We start from the raw sequence: 18,555 nt of genomic DNA, 5'->3' as shown, positions 1-18,555 counted from the left end.
TGGGTAGCCCATTCCAATGCCCAGTCGCTCTCTCTGTAAAGAACTTCCTAACGACCACCTAAACCTCCCCTGGCGCAGCTTAAGGCTGTGCCCTCTTGTCCTACTGCTGGTTGCCTGGGAGAAGAGACCGACCTCCACCCGGCTACAACCTCCTGATGCCGATGTGTGGAAGACAAAAGAGATTTTCGAGGTTAAAAAAAACCCCACGCCAATTCAGCAATAAGTGCGCCCGGCCGGGGCAGGACTCCGGTGAGAGGAAAAGCGCTGGGATCCCAGACCGAGGGAAATGAGCTCGGCCCGGTCCCGCCACCCTCCCGGGATGCAGGACGGGACGTGCCCGTCCCACGGGGATGCTGCGGGGGCGGACACAGGGAGCCGGGGGCAGGGCGGCTCCTCCCCGGCGGGGCGGGATGAAGGGGCCGGGAAGAGGGACGCGGAGCCGGGCCGGGCGCAGGGCAGAGCCGAGCCGGGAGAGGCAGGACTAACCCCGAGGTGCCATGTCGAGGGTGGTCATCTGCCTGCTGCGCTGCGACCTGCGCGCCCACGATAACCAGGTATGGGATTTTCCGTGGGGATAGCCCCGCTGGTGGGCAGGATGGGGAGAGATGCCCGCTGCATCCCGCCCCCGGCAGCTCTCACGGCCCTCTCTGTGTTTTTTCCAGGTGCTCCACTGGGCTCAGGATAACGCAGATTTCGTGATCCCTCTCTACTGCTTCGACCCGCGGCACTACCTGGGCACCCACTGCTTCGGCTTCCCCAAGACAGGGCCCCACCGGCTCCGGTTTTTGTTGGAAAGTGTGAAGGATCTAAGGGAAACGCTCAAGAAAAAAGGAAGGTAGTTGAGAAAGCACCGTGCAAATAACACGTATATTTCTCTTTTCCTACTCTTTTTCAACACATACCTGTGCTCTGAGTCAAATCATGTGTGGTGCTCCGAGCTCTGATGGTGGTTTATTTCTGAGAGCTACAGCCCTTCTGTTAGGTACAGCAAGGTCCCTTATGTAGCCACTGTTCAGATGACTTGCTGTGGTGACTGCACAGGGAACAAAGAGCCATCCAGGCTGTGCTATGTGGGCTTTTGCTTTCTCGAAATCAGATACCACAGATGGGTGTCACCCTTGAGTGCTTTGTCCAGAGCCTTGACAACTGGAGACATGAATGGCAGCCTTTGAGATGTAGGCAATGACTGTGGCATGTGTCCTTTCTTGTCCCTAGAAATTTTCCCTAGGAGCTGGCTTGAGACTGACCAACATGGATTCTGGCCTGTGAGACTGGAGAGTTACATCTGTTTATGCCCTGTCCCTCTAAACTCAGTCTGTGGTAGGCTGCACTGTGGTAAGGGGGTCTCCAGAGGAGCCTCCTTTATTATGCTTTTAGAACCATATCTGGGGTAGACCAGGGCCTGAAGAATCCATTACCAGGTAACATCTGGCTTTGCTTAGCAAAAGATCATAGAGTCATAGAGCAGTTTGGGTTGGAAGGGACCTTTAAAGGTCATCTAGTCCAACCTCCTGCAATGAGCAGAGGCATCTTCAACCAGAACAGGTTCCTCAGAGCCCCGCTCAATCTGACCTTGAATGTTTCCAGGGATGGGGCACCTGGCACCTCTCTGGGCAACCTGGACAAGTCGCATCAGCCAGCTCTTCAATCACTGGTGTGTGAGGATGAAGAGATTCACTTTTAGGTAACAGCCTGGCTTTGTGCCCAGTGATCCTTTCTAAGGCATCCAGAGTGTCAGAAATATGTTTGACACAAACTAAGCCCCAGAGGCTTACAAGCTCTGTTCACTGGCTCCTAAAAAATGCAGGCTAGTCAAATCCTGCCTGTCTGCCTCCACACCGGGTCTGTGCTCCGTAGAGAACTAGTCCATGGGTGCCTGCCTGGGCTCAGACAAGGACCTCCTGTACACATAAATAACAACAACTCAGGCCAATATTTTGTGTTTGTAGTACCCTGGTTGTGAGGAAGGGGAAGCCAGAAGATGTGGTCCGCGATCTGATTACTCAGCTGGGCTCTGTCAGCGCTGTGGCTTTCCACGAAGAGGTAAGGGAAATACTGAAGTGACATAGTTTAAAAGATAAAATTAGGTTGCAGAGGTTTCTTTCACAACCAAATGGTGATGCAGATCCTGTGTGTTCAGGGCCTTTCTTGGCAGTGGTGGTGTTAACCTTGGGGAAACTGGATAGTTCCTGGGATGGGGATGGTGTAGGCTCTGGGTGGGAGTCCTTGCTGGAGCAAGACTCAGAGATTGTGTGTGTGCATCCAGAGGGAAGCAGCTAAATGTGGAGATGAGGGAGGAGGGCAGGACAAGGGACCAGGGTCTGTGTGCACATGGGAACTGGGGCTGTGCAGCCCTGGCCTCACTATTTTGATCTCCCTAGGTCACGCAGGAGGAGCTGGATGTGGAGAAGGGGCTGTGCCAGGTGTGTAAGGAGCATGGGGTGAAGGTTCAGACGTTCTGGGCATCCACGCTGTATCATCGGGATGACCTTCCCTTCAGGCCTATTGCCAGGTGGGCTGCTCCATGGTGTCACTGACTCCTGCACTGTCCCACTTGTTTCTCACTCCAATGAACTCTTCAGGAGGGCTCCCAGTCATCTGGTCCCACAGAGAAGGGACCCAATAGTCCATCTGTGTTTATGGTGCATCGAGGGGAAGGGGCACATTCATCCCTCTGCACTAGCAGGATTTCCACTTCAATATCCATAAAGCTAAGGTGTGTGTTTGAGCATTTACTGAGGACTGATTTCTCTTTGCCTTTCCAGCAGTTTGGACCAGCACAGTCTGGATACTCAGTCTGCAATCCTCAAAATCCTTGTGACATAGAATCATAGAATCGTTTAGGTCAAAAAAGACCTTAAAGATCACCATTAACCCAGAAGTGCCAAGCCCACCACTAAACCTTATCCCTAAGTGCCACATCTACATTTTTAAATACATCCAGGGATGGTGACTCAACCACATCTCTGGGCGGCCTGTGGGATTCTTAATCACCCTTTCAGTGATTTCCCTAATATCTGATCTAAACCTCCCTGGCACAGCTTGAGGCCATTTCCTCTGGTCCTGTCACCTGTTATCTGGGAGAAGAGACCGACCCTCCCTCCAGGCTCCTTTCAGGTTGTAGGAAGCAACAGGATACCCCTTGAGCCTCCTTTTCTCCAGGCTGAGCCCCCCAAGCTCCCTCAGCTGCTCCTCACCAGACTTGTGCTCCAGACCCTTCCCCAGCTCTGTTCCTTTCTCTGGACATGCTCCAGCACTGCAATGTGCTGGAGGGCACATTGTGTAGTGAAGGGCCCAGAACTGAACTCAGGATTTGAGGTGCCTCACCAGTGCCACGTACAGGGGGATGGTCACTGCACTGGTCCTGCTGGCCCACTCTTGGTGACACTCCTGGGACACTGGCCTGGATTGCTCCATTACCCCCTCTGACTGAATGCATCTGCCTATGACAGCAGCCCTTTGCCTGTGGACTCTTTCATGGCTCCCTCAGTAGTCACATGGGGTGTAGTTGATGGAGTTGTAAGTAATCCGTGGTATTCTGTAGAAAATGTATAAAGTAGGGCAGAAGAGTCAGGCCATGAAAGTGCCTTTTTCTCTCCTTTGACTGAAAAGGCACCAGGAGGTTGCAGATTTTTACACTGAGGTCAGCCTTGTGTGTTAATCAGAAGTTAGGTGAGAGAAATCTGGCCCTCATGGACACACCTTAAATTGAAAAGGCACAATTTGCATCAGAAGCAGAAAGCAATTGGGCAAAGGGCTGAACTTCTGAAGGCTGCTAGCCCTGGGGGCATCTTCCTCTATTGTGCCTGGCAGGATAGAGAGGTACCACAAAGATGTGCTCTGCCCCAGGGGAGCACAGCCTGGAATGCTAATCCTCCCCCTGTGGAAGGTGTGTGAGTGCTGTGTGCAGGGGCCGAGGAAACCACCCTGCAGAGACCTGACTGTGCTGTCACCTGTGCAGGTTGCCTGATGTCTACACCCATTTCCGAAGGGCGGTGGAATCTGAGGCGAAGGTCCGGCCAGCCCTGCGGATGGCAGAGCAGCTAAAGCCTCTGGCTCCAGGGCTGGAAGAAGGGTGCATCCCTACAATGGAGGATTTCGGACAGAAGGGTAAGACAGCTCAATTTGGCAGTTGCTCCCATGAAATCCTACCTAGGTTCTGTTCTTATATATATCCTGGTTAGACCTGTTTTTAAAAACATGGTTTTGCAAAGCAAGTTGGCTGCTTCAGATTCCCAGGACACAGACATTCAGCCAAGGTGAAGTAGGCACCTGTACTGGCTGCACTTGAGATCTGGTGGTTAATATAAACCAAACATCTTGCACTGCACATCATACTCTCTCACAGAAAAGATGTCTCCTTGTAAATATGGAGAGGCAATTTGTGCTCAGGAGATAAATAAAAGAGAGGAGATTTACATTAGATGTTAGGACATTCTTCCCTGTGAGGATGGAGAGGCCCTGGCACAGGTTACCCAGAGAAGATGTGGCTGCCCCATCCCTGGAACTGTCCAAGGCCAGGTTGGAGAGGGCTTGGAGCAACCTGGGCTAGTGGAAGGTGTCCCTGCCCATGGCAGGGGATGGAATGAGATGATCTTTAAGGTCCCTTCCAACCCAACCCATTTTGTGATTCTATGAGTCTATGATATGTCTCTTTCTGAGAATCAAGACATGGAGGCAGTGGTTGCCCTTTCAACTGTAACTAAACCTCTGCCCACTCATACAGCAAATCAAGGTAAATTCCCTGTGGAGGAGGTGCCCTGCAGCTGGGTAGAAAACATCTTAGTGCTTTTTAATATGTTTAATGTGACCCTTATTTTAAAGGAAGACCACACAATCTTTTATGTCCCAAAAGCAGAAATCCCTACTGCTGAACATCCCTAGATTTTAAGCTCCCTACCTTTCCAAGGGGGTAACAATGTGATGGTGTTTTCTGTGGCAGATCCTGTAACTGATCCACGAACAGCCTTCCCCTGCAGTGGAGGAGAGACCCAGGCTTTAATGAGACTGCAATATTATTTTTGGGACACGGTAACTCTTGCATTTCCTTGCCTACATCCTCCCCCTTGTACACATGGCTGTGCAAGTGGGTGAGGCTGCAATTTCACTTCCTAACAATATTTCCTTAGCTCCTGTATAACACTTTGCAAAGCAGAGAAATAGCATTATTTCAGTTTTTCAGAGAGGCAAACTAGACCAAAAAGAAGTCATCCAGGAACTGGGAATGTATGCCAAATACTTAGGAACCTAGTTTAGTGGCCATCCCTCTGAAATTATTTTTTCCGTTAATTTTTGGGAATTGGGACAAAATTTTTTAGCTCCTTTCTCTCAATTTGCCTTTTCTCATGTCCCATGTGATCAGTGAAGTAGTTCCCCCATATTGGAGGAGTGAAAAGTGGCCTGAAGGAGCTGCACTTGCAATTGGGGTGAGGAACAACTAACCCAAGTTCTGCCCACAGTTATAAATAGTTGGAGGTTCCTGTAGTCTGGTTTGAAAACTTGCAGCCAATAATTACAGCTACTTCTTGCTCCCTTGCTTTGGTGGAGTGAAGCTGCTGCTGACTGCATTTTGTCTGTGCAGCCAGTTTTTGGACTTCTTCCTGGCCTAGTTTGAGGAACTGCCTTAAATTTGCCTTGTGTGAATTCAAAGACACGTGTGCTGATTTCCAACAGCATCAGACCCCACCAGCTTTGTGGATAAAGGGGGGAGCATCTCTCAGGCTGAGATGGGTTAGGAACTGTGCTGTGTCCAGTGCCTCAGGGCATCCTTTGTGCTGTGCTGAGGAAGTTGCTGCTTTCCTTTGCTGTTGGGGATCGTTGTCCTGGTTTAACCCCAGGAGGCACAGCCCTAAGCAGCTGCTCCCTCAGTCCCTGCCAGTGGGATGGAGGAGAGATTCAGAAGGGTAAAAGTTGAGAAAAGTTGTGGGTTGAGGTAAAGACAGTTAATTAGGGAAAGCAAAAGCTTTTTGCATAGGCAAAGCCGAGTAAGGATTCATTTAAAACTTCCCATCAGTGGGCAGGTGCTCAGCCATCCCCAGGAAAGCAGGGCTCTACCACGTGTAACAGTTACTTGGGAAGACAAACAGGCACCACTCCAAACATCCCCCTTTCCTCCTTACCCAGCTTTATGTGCTGAGCATGACATCCTATGGTCTGGGATACCCCTTGGGCCAGTTGGGATCAGCTGTCCTGGCTGTGTCCCCTCCCACCTCCTTGTGCACCCTCAGCCTACTCAGGGTGGGGTGGTGAGAGAGGCAGAAAGGGCCTTGAGGCTGTGTGAGCCCTGCTCAGCAATAACAAAAACACTGGTGTGCTATCAGCACTGCTTTTAGCACAAATCCAAAACAGCCCCAGACCAGCTACAGTGGAGAAAATTAACTCCATCCCAGCCAAAATGAGCACAGGCATGCACAGCTTCTACTCTTGGTCAAGCATTAATACAACCAGTGCTGGAAAACCTGTTCCTTCTTTTTTTGTAACGCAAGCATTGTGTTCCCCAGCGAGGTAGAACAGCCCCTTAGAAATTGTAACCTGTGCAGTGAAGGGGATCAAGGAGAGATCTGGGTTCCCTGTGTCCCCTGCACTGTCCATGGAGCACTCAGAAAATGGAAGATGTGCACCCTGCTGTAAATGTGAGTTCCTGCACCTGAGTGCTGGGAGCTGTCAGACTCAGGTTCTCAAACTCAAACAAGCAACCACATGGACAATGGAGTTCCACTGGGGCTTGGAAGTGCATTATTGATCCAGAGTCAGATGGGAACGGGCAGGGAGCAAGTACAACCAGGTGCACAGTGCTTGTGGAAGGAAACGTGCTCCAGGCTGAACTGGGGAGCACAGCTTGTGACACACATCCCACAGCTATAATGAAAACTGCTGGCCTGATTAATTCCTGTGCGCTGGAGGCAGGAATTTGGCAGCTGTGTAATCCTTGCAGGCAGCCATGAGAGGGAGCCCAGCCCTACCAGATTGCTCTGCCTCCAGAAGGAGAGAAAACATATTTAGCAGGTTGTTTGTAAAGTGTTCAAACCTTTTGTTCTTTTGCTGGCACAGAACCTGGTTGCATCTTACAAGGAGTCTCGGAATGGGCTGGTGGGAATGGATTACTCAACCAAATTTGCACCATGGTAAAGATTTTTGTTGTGGAAAACTCCTTTTCTGCTCCCCTCCCAAACTGATGTTACCTGTCTGCTGAGTGCTACTGAGCATGGGTAGGGGTCTGGGTGTGGTTCCCTGGGAACATTCCTGCAATTAGGAACTGCTGCACTGTAGCAGAACTGTGCCAAGAGCCCTGTGTGCTGGGACCACCAATGTGGGCAGGGCACAGGAGGGACTCATGCCTTTGGCTTCATGCTGTTTTGTGCGTGAGGGGTGGTTGGGAGCAGGCAGGGAAGCAGCACAGCTTCCATGTGTTAAGAGGGTTGTAGAAGAACTCGATCCAGTCCTGGTTTCCTGAATACTGTGGGGCAAGTCACCTCACCTCACTGCCATTGTCTTCTTCTGTGGGTAGAAGAGACACTTCTGATTATTCCTATTGCAAAAGGATCTCTGCTGACTCCTGGTTAGGTGGTTTAGTCTCTGATGCTGGAAGGGGCAGAGTTAATTCCAGACTGAAACTGCAGCAGCAGATCCCAGTTCAGCCTAAGCTGAGAGCATCTGGAGTGTTGTCCCGACAGAACTGTGATATGAAACGGTTTTCTGAGGCTGTTACAGGCCAGGATTTCTTGTTTTCACCCAGCTTTGTGCTTTGATGGTTGCAGTGGATGGCTCCATCTGGTGGCGCTTCAGAATTCCAGTCGGGATCCCAGGACCACTGAAGCTGCACAGGTTTATTTGTGGCTCTGCTTGAGTTTTTCCAAGCTGGCCATTTGCCCAGAGCAGACAGTCCAGATCTGCCTGCCCCAAAATGTTCCTCTGTCAGATAATCAAAATCAGAGTGGCTCAGATTGCAGCCAGTCAGTCCCATCTCGTACTGGCCATATCTAAGTGTCAGAACTGGACAACAATTAAGAAAAACTCTTCAGACTCTTTCTTCCTGTTCTCCAGAATTCATTAGAACATCAAATGTTTCCACCAGCCATAGTGGAAATGGCAGTTAAATGCATTTCTAGGAAAATCAAGGTAAAAGTTGTTCCTGCATGATGGATTTGGAGTCTGGAAGCTCTTTCCTGTCTTGCACAGGACTTACTTGAAACAAATGGAAGGAGCCCAGTGAGTTGAAATGCCAGAGTGGGGTTTGATTCCCTAGGTTTCCTGCCTGGCCTCAGATTTTCAGCAAGCCTTCTGTGGTTGCTCAGATAAGACGTTGAGGTTCTGCAGGAAAAGGAGCCCTGGCACATAATAAGGAGGTTTGTAGTGTAAGGACAGGGAGGACAGGTGATGCAGAGGTTGGCATTTGAGATCCACTTTGGGTTTGTCACTGGTGCACTAAGTCAGCAGCTGATCAAATCATTCAGGCAAAACTTGTCAAACTTGTGTGAAATGATTTGTCTCCGTAGCTTGGAGGCTCCTGTAACAGCCATATGCTGGGAAGGGGAGGATTTTGTTTCTTGGAAGAGGATTCTCTCTCTGGAGGAGTTGCAAAGAAGTTGCAGAACTTGATTAAAGCCGTTTGGGGCAGAGCTGCAAACCCAGCAAAACCTTTTAGACAACAACTCAACACAAAACTGCCTCTCCACTCCCTCTGAGCTGTGAGTCCTGCATGGCATTCAGGACACAATTCCTCTGCTTTCAGGCTGGCGCTGGGCTGCATCTCACCTCGCTACATCTATGAGCAGATCCAGAAGTATGAAAGAGAGAGAACAGCAAATCAGAGCACATACTGGTATGTCCTTGCACCATCAGCATGTTGTTTTCTCTGAATAGGAAACCAGCATCTCACACACAGGAGAGTGATTTGTTAACTCCCCTTAATTAATGTTTGTTTTTCCTGTGCCTGCTGCCTGGCTCCTCTGGGTTGCACTGCAGTTCTGTTTCAGGATTTATTAATCTGCCTTTGACACTCAGAGGCTTTAGGCACTTTGCAAGTAGAGATTATGGATGCCAGTTGTCATTATTATTGCTGGGAAATTGTGGTTTATGATTTTTAAAAACGATCTCAGTAAATCAGCACCATCTGTCTCTGTATTGTTATTATGGGCTAGATGAGAAGAAAGAATGATTTACAAATAAAAACTAAAGGGTTTCTCATATCAAGGATACGAGCAGTTTCACTCCAAAGTCTCAGCAACTGTGTGACTTGTACAAAGCACTCTCATGGAGGAGCAGGTTCATGTTAGAGCCTGGCCTAACACTAGACCTGGATGGGAAAAAAAACCCAAACCAGAAAGTCTGTGCAAACTCTAGAACTGCATATTCATATTGGTTGGTTACATTTGCAATATGTCAAACAGCACAGTGGTTGGTGAAGAGCGGGCAGAACATTGCCAACAATTCTGGCCAAAATACTCAATTTCACTAAAATTCAAATGACAGATAAAATATCAACACTCTTCAAGTGTGTGTTTGGGGTTGTTTTTTTCTTAGAAGACAATTAAGAGAGGAAAGATTTCAAGAAATGAACATACTCATGTTTTTCCATCTAATAGCCAGCCTACTGGCAGCTGGGGTGCCGTGGTGATTTTAGCATTTTAAAGTGATTAATAATTATAAAAATGAATCTGTCAAGCTCCCAGGCACTGCAGACAATGGTACAGTAAAGTACAGGTCGTGGTGGCTGCACATGAGGGACTCCTTGAACCTCAGCATTATGACACCAGTTTTTAGCATTTGGGCAGTGTCTTGTTTTGTAATGAGATTTTCCAGAAAGATCTTATCAGCCTAAACATGAACTGAGCAGAATGTTTCCAGTATGCCAGGGAGCTGAAGCAGGCCTCAGAGGCTGAGGTGGGACTGTCACCTGATCTCACGAGCTAGAGCACTATCAACCCCTTTTGAAAGGTGTCTTTAAGTCCCTCACAAAGGTTATTGCTTAAATCAAGGCAAAGCTCTCAGGAATGTGCTGACACACTTGTTCATGAGGAAGTGTGAAGCTGAATCAGGCCCTCGCCCTGCTCTTTGGAGGATTGCATCCCAGTAGGGATGGATGAAAAACACATTTCCTGAAATTCTGCTCCTGCACTCGAGCTAAGGGAAGATTCCCAGGTGACTCATGCAAAGTTTGCTTTCCCTGTAGTCACCCAGTTGCAAAGCCAGGTAAGTAGGCTTGGGAAAGAACTGTTATCGTGGGAAGGTCCGTGAAATTGTGGATAAACCTCACGGTGTTAATGATGGGTGCTGTGGAAGGAAAATCCCAATTCAGTAATTTTGTCTGACCCACAGTGACCCTTTGTGTTTCAGGGTCCTGTTTGAGCTGCTGTGGAGGGATTACTTTCGGTTCGTGGCCCTGAAGTATGGCAGGAGGATTTTCTCCCTAAGAGGTGTGTGTGGATCGCTGTATTTGGAGAGGAAAGGTGCAGTCTTACCACAGGGAAAGTAAGAGAATAGGCTGCTGCCATTGAGTTGTACAAATGTTCTTCTCAAAGCAGTGGTGTGACCACCATGGTGCTGGACACTCTGCAGACACTGAGCCCCACACCTGATATGGGGAGGATTGTTAACACATATCTGTGGGAAACAGCAGAACAATCAGAGTGAAGATGCTTTTTCCAGACACATTGCACCTTTGGGTAGAATCCAGGCTCCAGGCTTGCCCACATTCACCAGAGAATGTGGGACAGAGCAGGAACTGACCCAGGAGTGTGAATCCCTAGAAACCAGATATTCTTTCTGCCTCACACTACATAGGAATCAGAGTGAGATTCAGCTCCAGCCCCAGTGACTGATGTGCAGGAGTCTGCACCTGAACTGGGGGTCTGAACTCTCCATGCAACCACAAATATCCAGCCCATATGTCAGGAAACCCTAAGAGGTGATGCCTGTGCTGGGTGAGCTGTTCTCCACCTAAGCAGAGAGCACTGCTTTTTATGCCCTAGGTCAGATCCTGGCATCCAGCTGGGGCTGCACAGGAACACATCTCCCTCGTGGCCTGTGTCACATCTGCCAGGCCTGTGGGGCTGTTTTGATGGCATTGGAAGCCAGTGGTGAGCCTGACCTTGGATATCTGCAGCTAGAACTGAGTTGTCCCTTCTGCCTCCATTCCACTGTACAGAAGGCTGTAATTGCTATTGGATCCTGCAAACATTAAATCATCTCCCTCATCTGTTCCTATCCCACTGCAGGGGCAGAGTGTTGCCTGGGGCTTCTGCCAGGTAATTCTTGGTTTAGTATCTGCTACAGAAACAGATTTCACATAAACGTTGTCCTGGAGTAAAACTGAACAAGAAAATACTGTCTTGGGCCAGAGCTTATCTCCTGCCACCTGTGAAGTCTGAGTTGGTTTTAATTAAAAAAAAAAAAAAAGAAAACATCAACAAAAGAAATAATCAAAATCTGTTAGGGCTTGAGCATCCTCTGTATATAAAAGATACCCCTTTGCAACACTTAGAAGGAAGAATGGGTCGTCTCTAAACCCTTGCAGAAGGTTTCTTTATAATAACACTGAGAGGATGAGCTTTACCCTATGCCTTGTGTCAGCCAAGGTGCCTCAGGCTGTGTTGTTGTGTGAGTAACTGCCTGCGTCACTATTTCTTCATCAGCAGTTCATTATTTTTCTCAACAGGGCTTCAAAGTAAAGAGATACCCTGGAAAAAGGACCTTCAGCTCTTTGACTGTTGGAAAGGTCAGTAGAAACCGCAGGTTTGGCTGGGTGTGCTTTTGGTTTCCACGTGCCCACGTGTTCACACGTGCCCTGACGCTGGCTGGGTCTCTGCAGGGAGCTGTCATTTCAGCTGGCACCACCAGTGTGTGAGGGCGTGTGCAGGATGCTTGGCTTCCCTTCCCAGACTGAGCACCGGACAGGAGCAGGACCACAGGGTGTCATGAGTGGCCAGGTTCTGCAGTTAGGTTTTCCTGCCCAAGGGGGAGGGTTTGTCACCTGCTGGTCCCTTCTGTTTAGTCACACAGAGGCTGACCCGCCCTCCTTATCAATGTTAGATTGCCATGCCTGCTACATTTGGTTCTTTGTTTGGTTTTGGTTACAAGGTTAAAGCAAACTTAGAAGTAACCACATCTTTTGTAATCCCACAGCCTTTTCTTTAGCTTTTATATTGTAACATGAATAGCAAGCATAAGATCTCAAAACTTAGAGAGATTAACAGATTGAAGCATCAGAATTAGTGAAATACATGCCTGTATTTCTTTTTTCATGTTAGTGCCACGTGTATCCATTTGCACATAGGATACAATAAATCACACAGGCACAATAAATCTTTTCCTTAACAATAGACAAACTGTCTACTTTTCAGATACTAATCCTTGGAGATTTGTCCAGTACATTCCTCTATTAGTCACCTGTCAAGAATCTTTCTGTTCTTGGCCCATCTCACTGTTGTCTGTATATTCTACTCTGCAAAATTCCCTGCAATCCACCTGATTGCTTTTCCAGTCTGAGATTTTTCCGTACTGTTGTTTTTTGCTTTTTTTTTTTTTCTTGCCAAAAATTCTCCTTATCTCAACTTTCAGTATGATTTCCCATTTAATTTCCAGTGGGTCCTAGTGGCTGCACTCTGGCTAAACCTTACTGAAATCCCACCCTGCCACTGTGCACTGGCACTGTCTTTCCCACTTGGAGGGCTGTGAATGCAGGGCCACAGGTTGTTTTAGGAGTGCCCAAAAATGTCCTCGTGACCCAGCACTGTGTTTTGTCTCCGCAGAGGGCAAAACTGGGGTTCCTTTCGTGGATGCCAACATGCGAGAGCTGAGTGCCACGGGCTTCATGTCGAACAGAGGGCGGCAGAACGTCGCCAGCTTCCTCACCAAGGACCTGGGCCTGGACTGGAGGATGGGGGCAGAATGGTTTGAATACCTGCTGGTAGGACTGAACCCTTTGTGTACCCAGACTTGTTGGTGCTCCCTGCCCTGAGCAGAAGGCAGGAGGACAGCTCTGACTAACAAGGAATGATACAGGAGATGATCGTTAATTTTCAGGCTGATCTAAGTCCGTGTATGTGCTGCTTGCAGGGTATGAACTTCCCAAAGCTCGCATAAGTAAAGGGAATTTTGCCACAGTGAAGCTACCATCAGCCAAGATGTAGCTGGGAAGTTTGCAATAATAGTTTCGATCCTCCTCGCAGGGTTTTAGCCAGAGATCTGTCACACTTGAGAAAACTTTCAAAACATAAATTATGTTAACAATGCTCTGATTTGGCCACCGCAGAGGCTGGGGAGGAGGGCAGCCCAGAAATAGAACATAAAAAGAAATGTGTGCTGGCACAGCATCTTTGCATTGATTGCTGTGGACAGGGAAGCTGTGTAGTCAAGAACAGGCAAGTGTGGACAATAGCTGGATCAGCTTCCAGAGAGCTCCACCCTGGCCAGAGGCATCCCTCTTCTTTCTGGTGAGTTACTGCCAACTGGAGCACCAATTCCTGTCTCATATATCAATCAGCAGCTGTGCAAGCTCAGTTAAATGGCTGGGTCACTTCTCTGACCTCAGTCCCCATAGATCCTTCTGGTACTGACTGAAAAAGGCCAAATACTCACGTCAGCCTCAAATTAAAGACCTTGTGTGTGGGATACAAGAGACTACTGGTGGTCAGGGAACTCTGCTCACTAGGAGTACTGAAGGGACAGAGAAAGCCCGCTTGCCTTGCCATTATCTGCAATTAAAAGAGCTTTTTTTTTTTTGTGAATGTAGATTTATTTTTTTTTTTTTTTGAGCTTCCTTGGAGCTGGGCTCTGACATGGCTTTGGCTTCAGGAGGAAGATCTGGGTGCTCTTCCCATGCCAGTGCTGTGAGCAGCAGTGGGCTGGCACAAAACCACTGTGCATGACTTCAGGATCTTCCAGAAGGAGTTTTCTTCCAGAAGCTGCATGCAATGATGCTTCTCCAGATAAGAGCAAGAACCTTCCAGGTCCTATTCCATAAGTGAGGAAGACCTGAAAGGTCTCATACTAGAAGGATTCTCCCTATGTTACCTACATTTATTCCTGTAGACATGGATGTTAACAGCTTTGCTGGAAGCAGGATTTAGACTCTGCACTGGCCCTTGCACCTCGAGAAGCCCCAGGTGCTGATGGCCACTGTAGATTGGTGTGGCACAGGCTGATCCTTGTGCCCTTCTGTCCCATCCTTTAAGCTTGTGTCCAGCTCTGTTACTGTAACCTGGTGGCATTCCCAGAGTAGCCTACAGGACACATCAGCTTGGTGGGGGAGACATGGCTGTAGGAGGGCAGAGGCCAGCACAGAGCTGAAATTGGTCTCACTTGCCTCTTAAAAGCAAAAGCAATGCCTGTTTCATCCCTGCTACTGCCAGCAAAGGCCCACCAAGTGTTTGTGTGTGCCATCCACACCAGACAGGCAGGGAGACTGAGGCACGAGCTCTCTGCAACCCACTGAAGCCAGGGGAAAGGCCAGAGACCTCTCATGTCCTGGACAGAGAATATCTCAGCTCTGACTTCACTGATTTCATTCCCAGGGTCAGGCCCCAAGGAAAGGCAGAGAAACAAACAGAAGAGAATGCCAGGAAGGGGCAAGGCTGAGGGGGAAATGAGCCTGCCTCCTCCAGTCCCCCTTGGATTTGCCCTTACCTCCCACACAGGCTTTCCTGCATGTTAATCACACTATCAGGCCTCCCATAGCATCTTTCTTCCCTTCATCTCACGGCCTGGAGGAAGTGCTGCTGGGAAGGGGAAGCCTGGAGCACAGGGAGCAAAGCTGGCTGCTGATCACCCTGACCCCAGCATTCAGGGTCTCTGCAGAGAAAGGGGAATTTGGCAGAGCCTGTTTCCCGTGCCTTCTGCCATCCAGGTGCATTAAGCTCCTCACTTTAAGGAGTGGCTGGGATTTTTGGAAAAATCCCTGTGTGGACTGGTTGTTGCTGTGACTGCAGTAAAGGGAGAACAGCACTGAGCCAGCTCTTTTTGCCACAGCTGCTGCTTTTGCAGCACAGACACCCCTCCTAGGAATGCACAGAGATCCCACACCCTCTTTGCTATCACTTCCACTCCCCTCCTGAGCTGGGTTGGAATTGTCCTACAGCTGGAAAGCTCTTGGTGTTGGATTTAAGCCATGCTGCCCAGCTGAAGAGCCCTTGGATTGGACTATGTTTTGCTCTCATTTGTGCCAGTTCCAGAAGCCTTGTTTCATTTTACAGGAGCATCCTTGAGAGCTTTTTATTTGCTTAGATGAGAAATAACTTGATGAGAGAAAAGTGGGAGAAAACTGCAGTGTTTGCATTGTTTGCATCTTTATACACACTGTCATGATTCTGTCAGTCTGTGGTGTCTGGGTAACTGGTCAGGAAGGATTTTCTCTCATATTTGAAATGTTCTGGGCTGCTGCTGTTTCAGAATACGAGCACACAAAATCTAGGGCTTGTTGTTGTGAAGTCTGCCAGATGAGGGCAGAAAGAGAAGGATTTTCTTTGAAAAAGGGAAATTGAGAAAGAGATTTTGGTTAGACTTTTATAGATCTCACTGACTTAAGGACCATGAAGTGAAGAGACCTGGGAAGCTGATCCCAGGTGTAAAAAGCAGCCAGATGTCTGTACCTACAACTTGAGAGGGCTCTGACCACCCCAGGGTGATTGCCATTCAAGGAATTTTTCCCTTGAGCTAAGGGGTGGACGGGGAGAGAAGACTCACTGAGGGCCAGCCCAGCTCTTCTCACTGTTTTCTCCCTGTGTTCTCAAGGTGGATTACGATGTTTGTAGCAATTATGGCAACTGGTTATACAGCGCTGGCATTGGCAACGACCCACGGGACAACAGGAAGTTTAACGTGATTAAACAAGGCCTGGATTACGATGGGAATGTAAGTCTTGTTTGGCTGTTTTACAACGGGCAGTGCAGTGAAGGACAGGTGGTATTTTCAGGGAGCAGAGGAGATCAATCTACTGTGTGGCTACTGCTGCAAAAGCAGTTCTGTGTCTCCTTGCCAACAGCCAGGCAGGTTCCTCGCTGTGCACAGGAAGATGTGATGCTGACAATCTGCTGCTGTCCCCAGGGAGGCTGGTGCTTCACACACCCTCCCTGCCCTGGTCTGTGTGTTCAGTGTTTCATCACCATTTCTTCTGGGTCACGGCCACATCCCATCAGTGCCTCACACAGACGTTTCCTTGAGCACAGAGCAGCTTCTTGGAGAACTCAGGAGGGACCAGAGAGACAGAGCTGCTCCTTGGGAGGTGCTGGAGAGTAGATTAAACCTGTGACTCCTCTGACTCTCTAAGTGGTGGGAGCAGATAAATTGCTCACATTCTGGATTGCCTGCTCCCACCACTATTCCTTAGCTTCTTGGCAGGCTGTACTATTGCCTGTCAGCACTGTAGCTGGCAGGATTTGACAAGAAATCTGAAACTAGTCCTATGAAGAGACACAGAAGTAGAGTTAATAGGAGAGATTCAGGAACACAAGAATGTGCAGCTGAGCTAGTCATCCTAATTTCCTTCAGTCACTGGAAACTTTTTGAGAGTGACTTCATCACAGGATGTCCTAAACAGGACAGGTGAACAGTACCAAAAATGCACCTCTGTCTCCCTCCTCTGCCTGCAGAGTGATCCTGGGAGAACTCCAGCATCCAAGTCTCTCTTTAGGCAGCACTAATGCAGGAGGGGCTAAGGGTTGTCAGAAGTAACTGATGCTGTACTACACCAGCTTCTCTACCTGGAAATCCAGCTTCTCTCTTTCCTGTTGAGAAACATCCTTGCTGGGAAGCACTTGGAGGTTGTTACTGAATGGATCCTGTCCCGTGTGTTCTCTTTGCAGGGGGATTACGTCCGGCTGTGGGTCCCAGAGCTACAGGGCATAAAGGGAGCAGATATCCACAGCCCTTGGGCACTGAGTAGTGCTGCTCTCTCCCAGGCAGGAGTAACTCTAGGTGAGACCTACCCACAGCCAGTTGTGACAGCCCCAGAGTGGAGCCGATACATCAGCCAGAGGCCTGTGAGTACTGGGAAGGCTGGGATGAGGTGGGAGGGCTCCAGGGGGGCTGCTCTGTGTCTGTAGGAGTGTCTGTGAGTTCTGTTCTTCTCTCTTGGGTATAAAGGGGAAAATGGCTTTGATGCAAAGTCATGTTACCTCACAGCAGTGGTCCAGCTCTGCACAGGGACTCTGCAGCCAGGGTTATTTAGCTCTGTCTGTCCTACCTGCTGTGGTGAATGATGTAAATTTTAGCTGCTTCTCTATCCCATCAGCCTTGTATAGTCAGCAGGGCTTAGCCAGAGCATGTCCTTCAGAGCATCCTTCCTTCCACTGGCCAGCAGGGAGGGATGGGGAATCTCCAAGGCCTGCATAGCCTGACCACCCCCTGATGCAGGTGGACAGAAAGGAGCCAACTCACTGTCCTCTGTGTTCAGGAGGTGGAAGAACAACCAACTTCCTGCCATGCTTGAGTGAACCCAAACTAGAGTCAGAAGACCTGTAACTATGGGGACTGGCCCTTGCACTTTGCTTTTTGGGTGTATCTCCCCTTTAGAACAGGGACAGATTGAGATGCTGATCCTGGAGCATGTCAAGGCTTGTATCTGCTGCCTGGGCTGCTGCTCTTGGAGGAGTTGGGTGTGGAAGGAAATGGATGTAACCAATTCTTGTGTATTACAAGGAGTTTTCAGCATTTTGCCTTCCCCCTCTGCACCGTCCCTGCCTCCTCCCAGGTGAGGATACTTTGTGGAGGCTCAAATTTAGATGTCATACTACGTTCAGTGAAGAATGAAGCATGTCTCCGTTTCAGGTTTTAATCCCAAGGTGCAGTACCAAATTTTTCAGGCCAGATTCCTTTGCCAAGAGTGGAAAGTTTAGTGGAAGCAAAGCCTTCTGCTTCGGCCATGCTGTTGGAGGGCCTGGATTACTGACCTTCTGGGATCAGAGAAGGGACTCTGTGAAGTAGCTCCTTGGTGAGACACTGGTTTCAGGCACTGACGAAACTGGAAGTCAAAAAGCTCCTCTGCCAGGCAAGAGTTCCATTTTGATCAGCTTTTCCAGCTCACCTTACCAGAAACCCTGGTTTCCTAAATCCAAACCTAGAGCTGTGCCTGTTGGGCCTTCCTGCCTTTGTAGTGGACCTGGGGAGCAGAAGCACCCTGTCCACACTTACCTGCGTTTTAGCACTGCTTTGGGACCAGATTCACTCTGAAACATCAGTAAATCTCTCCCTGTTCATGTTTCATTTGCCACAGGGAGGGAGTCCCCATCCCAGGGGCAGGAGGGGACCTGCACAGGTGCCAGCGCAGCACAAGGACAGAGGGATAGATTTTTACTTCTCTCGCAAGAAAGATGTTTGCTGAAGGCTGGAGGAGCACTCAGCTGGAGGTTTCGCTGCTCAGGATGCCTGGATAATGGTTAATGTCCTTGAAGAACCTATGATATGGGTCTGGCCACAGTAAAATAACTCGGAATCTCCTGTCCATTGTCCCCTGGATGTGGGTATTTGGAGGTTGTCTATCAGCACCTCTTCTTACAAACTGGAGATGATGGTTTATGTGGCAGGTTTTCAGTCAGAACTGAACCTTCTTATGCTAATTTT

General features: G+C 48.9%; 1 protein-coding gene across 2 annotated transcripts; it reads left to right on the top strand.

Moving 5' to 3' along the window:
* Nucleotides 1-473: 473 nt before the first annotated feature.
* LOC103764353 (cryptochrome DASH-like) lies at nucleotides 474-18,443 on the top strand. Of its 2 annotated transcripts, none has more exons than XM_018067705.2 (14): nucleotides 474-554; nucleotides 663-835; nucleotides 1,950-2,043; nucleotides 2,382-2,512; nucleotides 3,962-4,110; nucleotides 4,943-5,031; nucleotides 7,051-7,124; nucleotides 8,732-8,821; nucleotides 10,336-10,415; nucleotides 11,657-11,716; nucleotides 12,750-12,907; nucleotides 15,730-15,849; nucleotides 16,800-16,976; nucleotides 18,209-18,443. In XM_018067705.2, the coding sequence occupies exons 1-14, from the start codon at nucleotides 498-500 to the stop codon at nucleotides 18,314-18,316; spliced, it is 1,560 nt and encodes a 519-aa protein (XP_017923194.1). In that variant the 5' UTR covers nucleotides 474-497; the 3' UTR covers nucleotides 18,317-18,443. The 2 variants fall into 2 exon arrangements, with proteins under 2 accessions (XP_017923194.1, XP_017923193.2); XM_018067704.2 differs by lacking the exon at nucleotides 18,209-18,443 and adding an exon at nucleotides 17,764-17,975.
* Nucleotides 18,444-18,555: the final 112 nt, after the last annotated feature.

Source organism: Manacus vitellinus, unplaced genomic scaffold (genome assembly GCF_001715985.3).
Source record: "Manacus vitellinus isolate BGI_N305 unplaced genomic scaffold, ASM171598v3 scaffold_12_pilon, whole genome shotgun sequence".
Lineage (NCBI taxonomy): Eukaryota > Metazoa > Chordata > Aves > Passeriformes > Pipridae > Manacus > Manacus vitellinus.
Note: the sequence above shows the minus strand (reverse complement) of the source record. Positions and strands in the feature narration are given on the sequence as shown.

Coding starts and splice junctions, on each gene's coding strand:
- LOC103764353 (XM_018067704.2), top strand. CDS start 498: ATGTCGAGGGTGGTCATCTGCCTGCTGCGCTGCGACCTGCGCGCCCAC. Junction 836..1,949: donor ACGCTCAAGAAAAAAGGAAG/GTAGTTGAGAAA, acceptor TTGTGTTTGTAG/TACCCTGGTTGTGAGGAAGG. Junction 15,850..16,799: donor GCCTGGATTACGATGGGAAT/GTAAGTCTTGTT, acceptor TTCTCTTTGCAG/GGGGATTACGTCCGGCTGTG.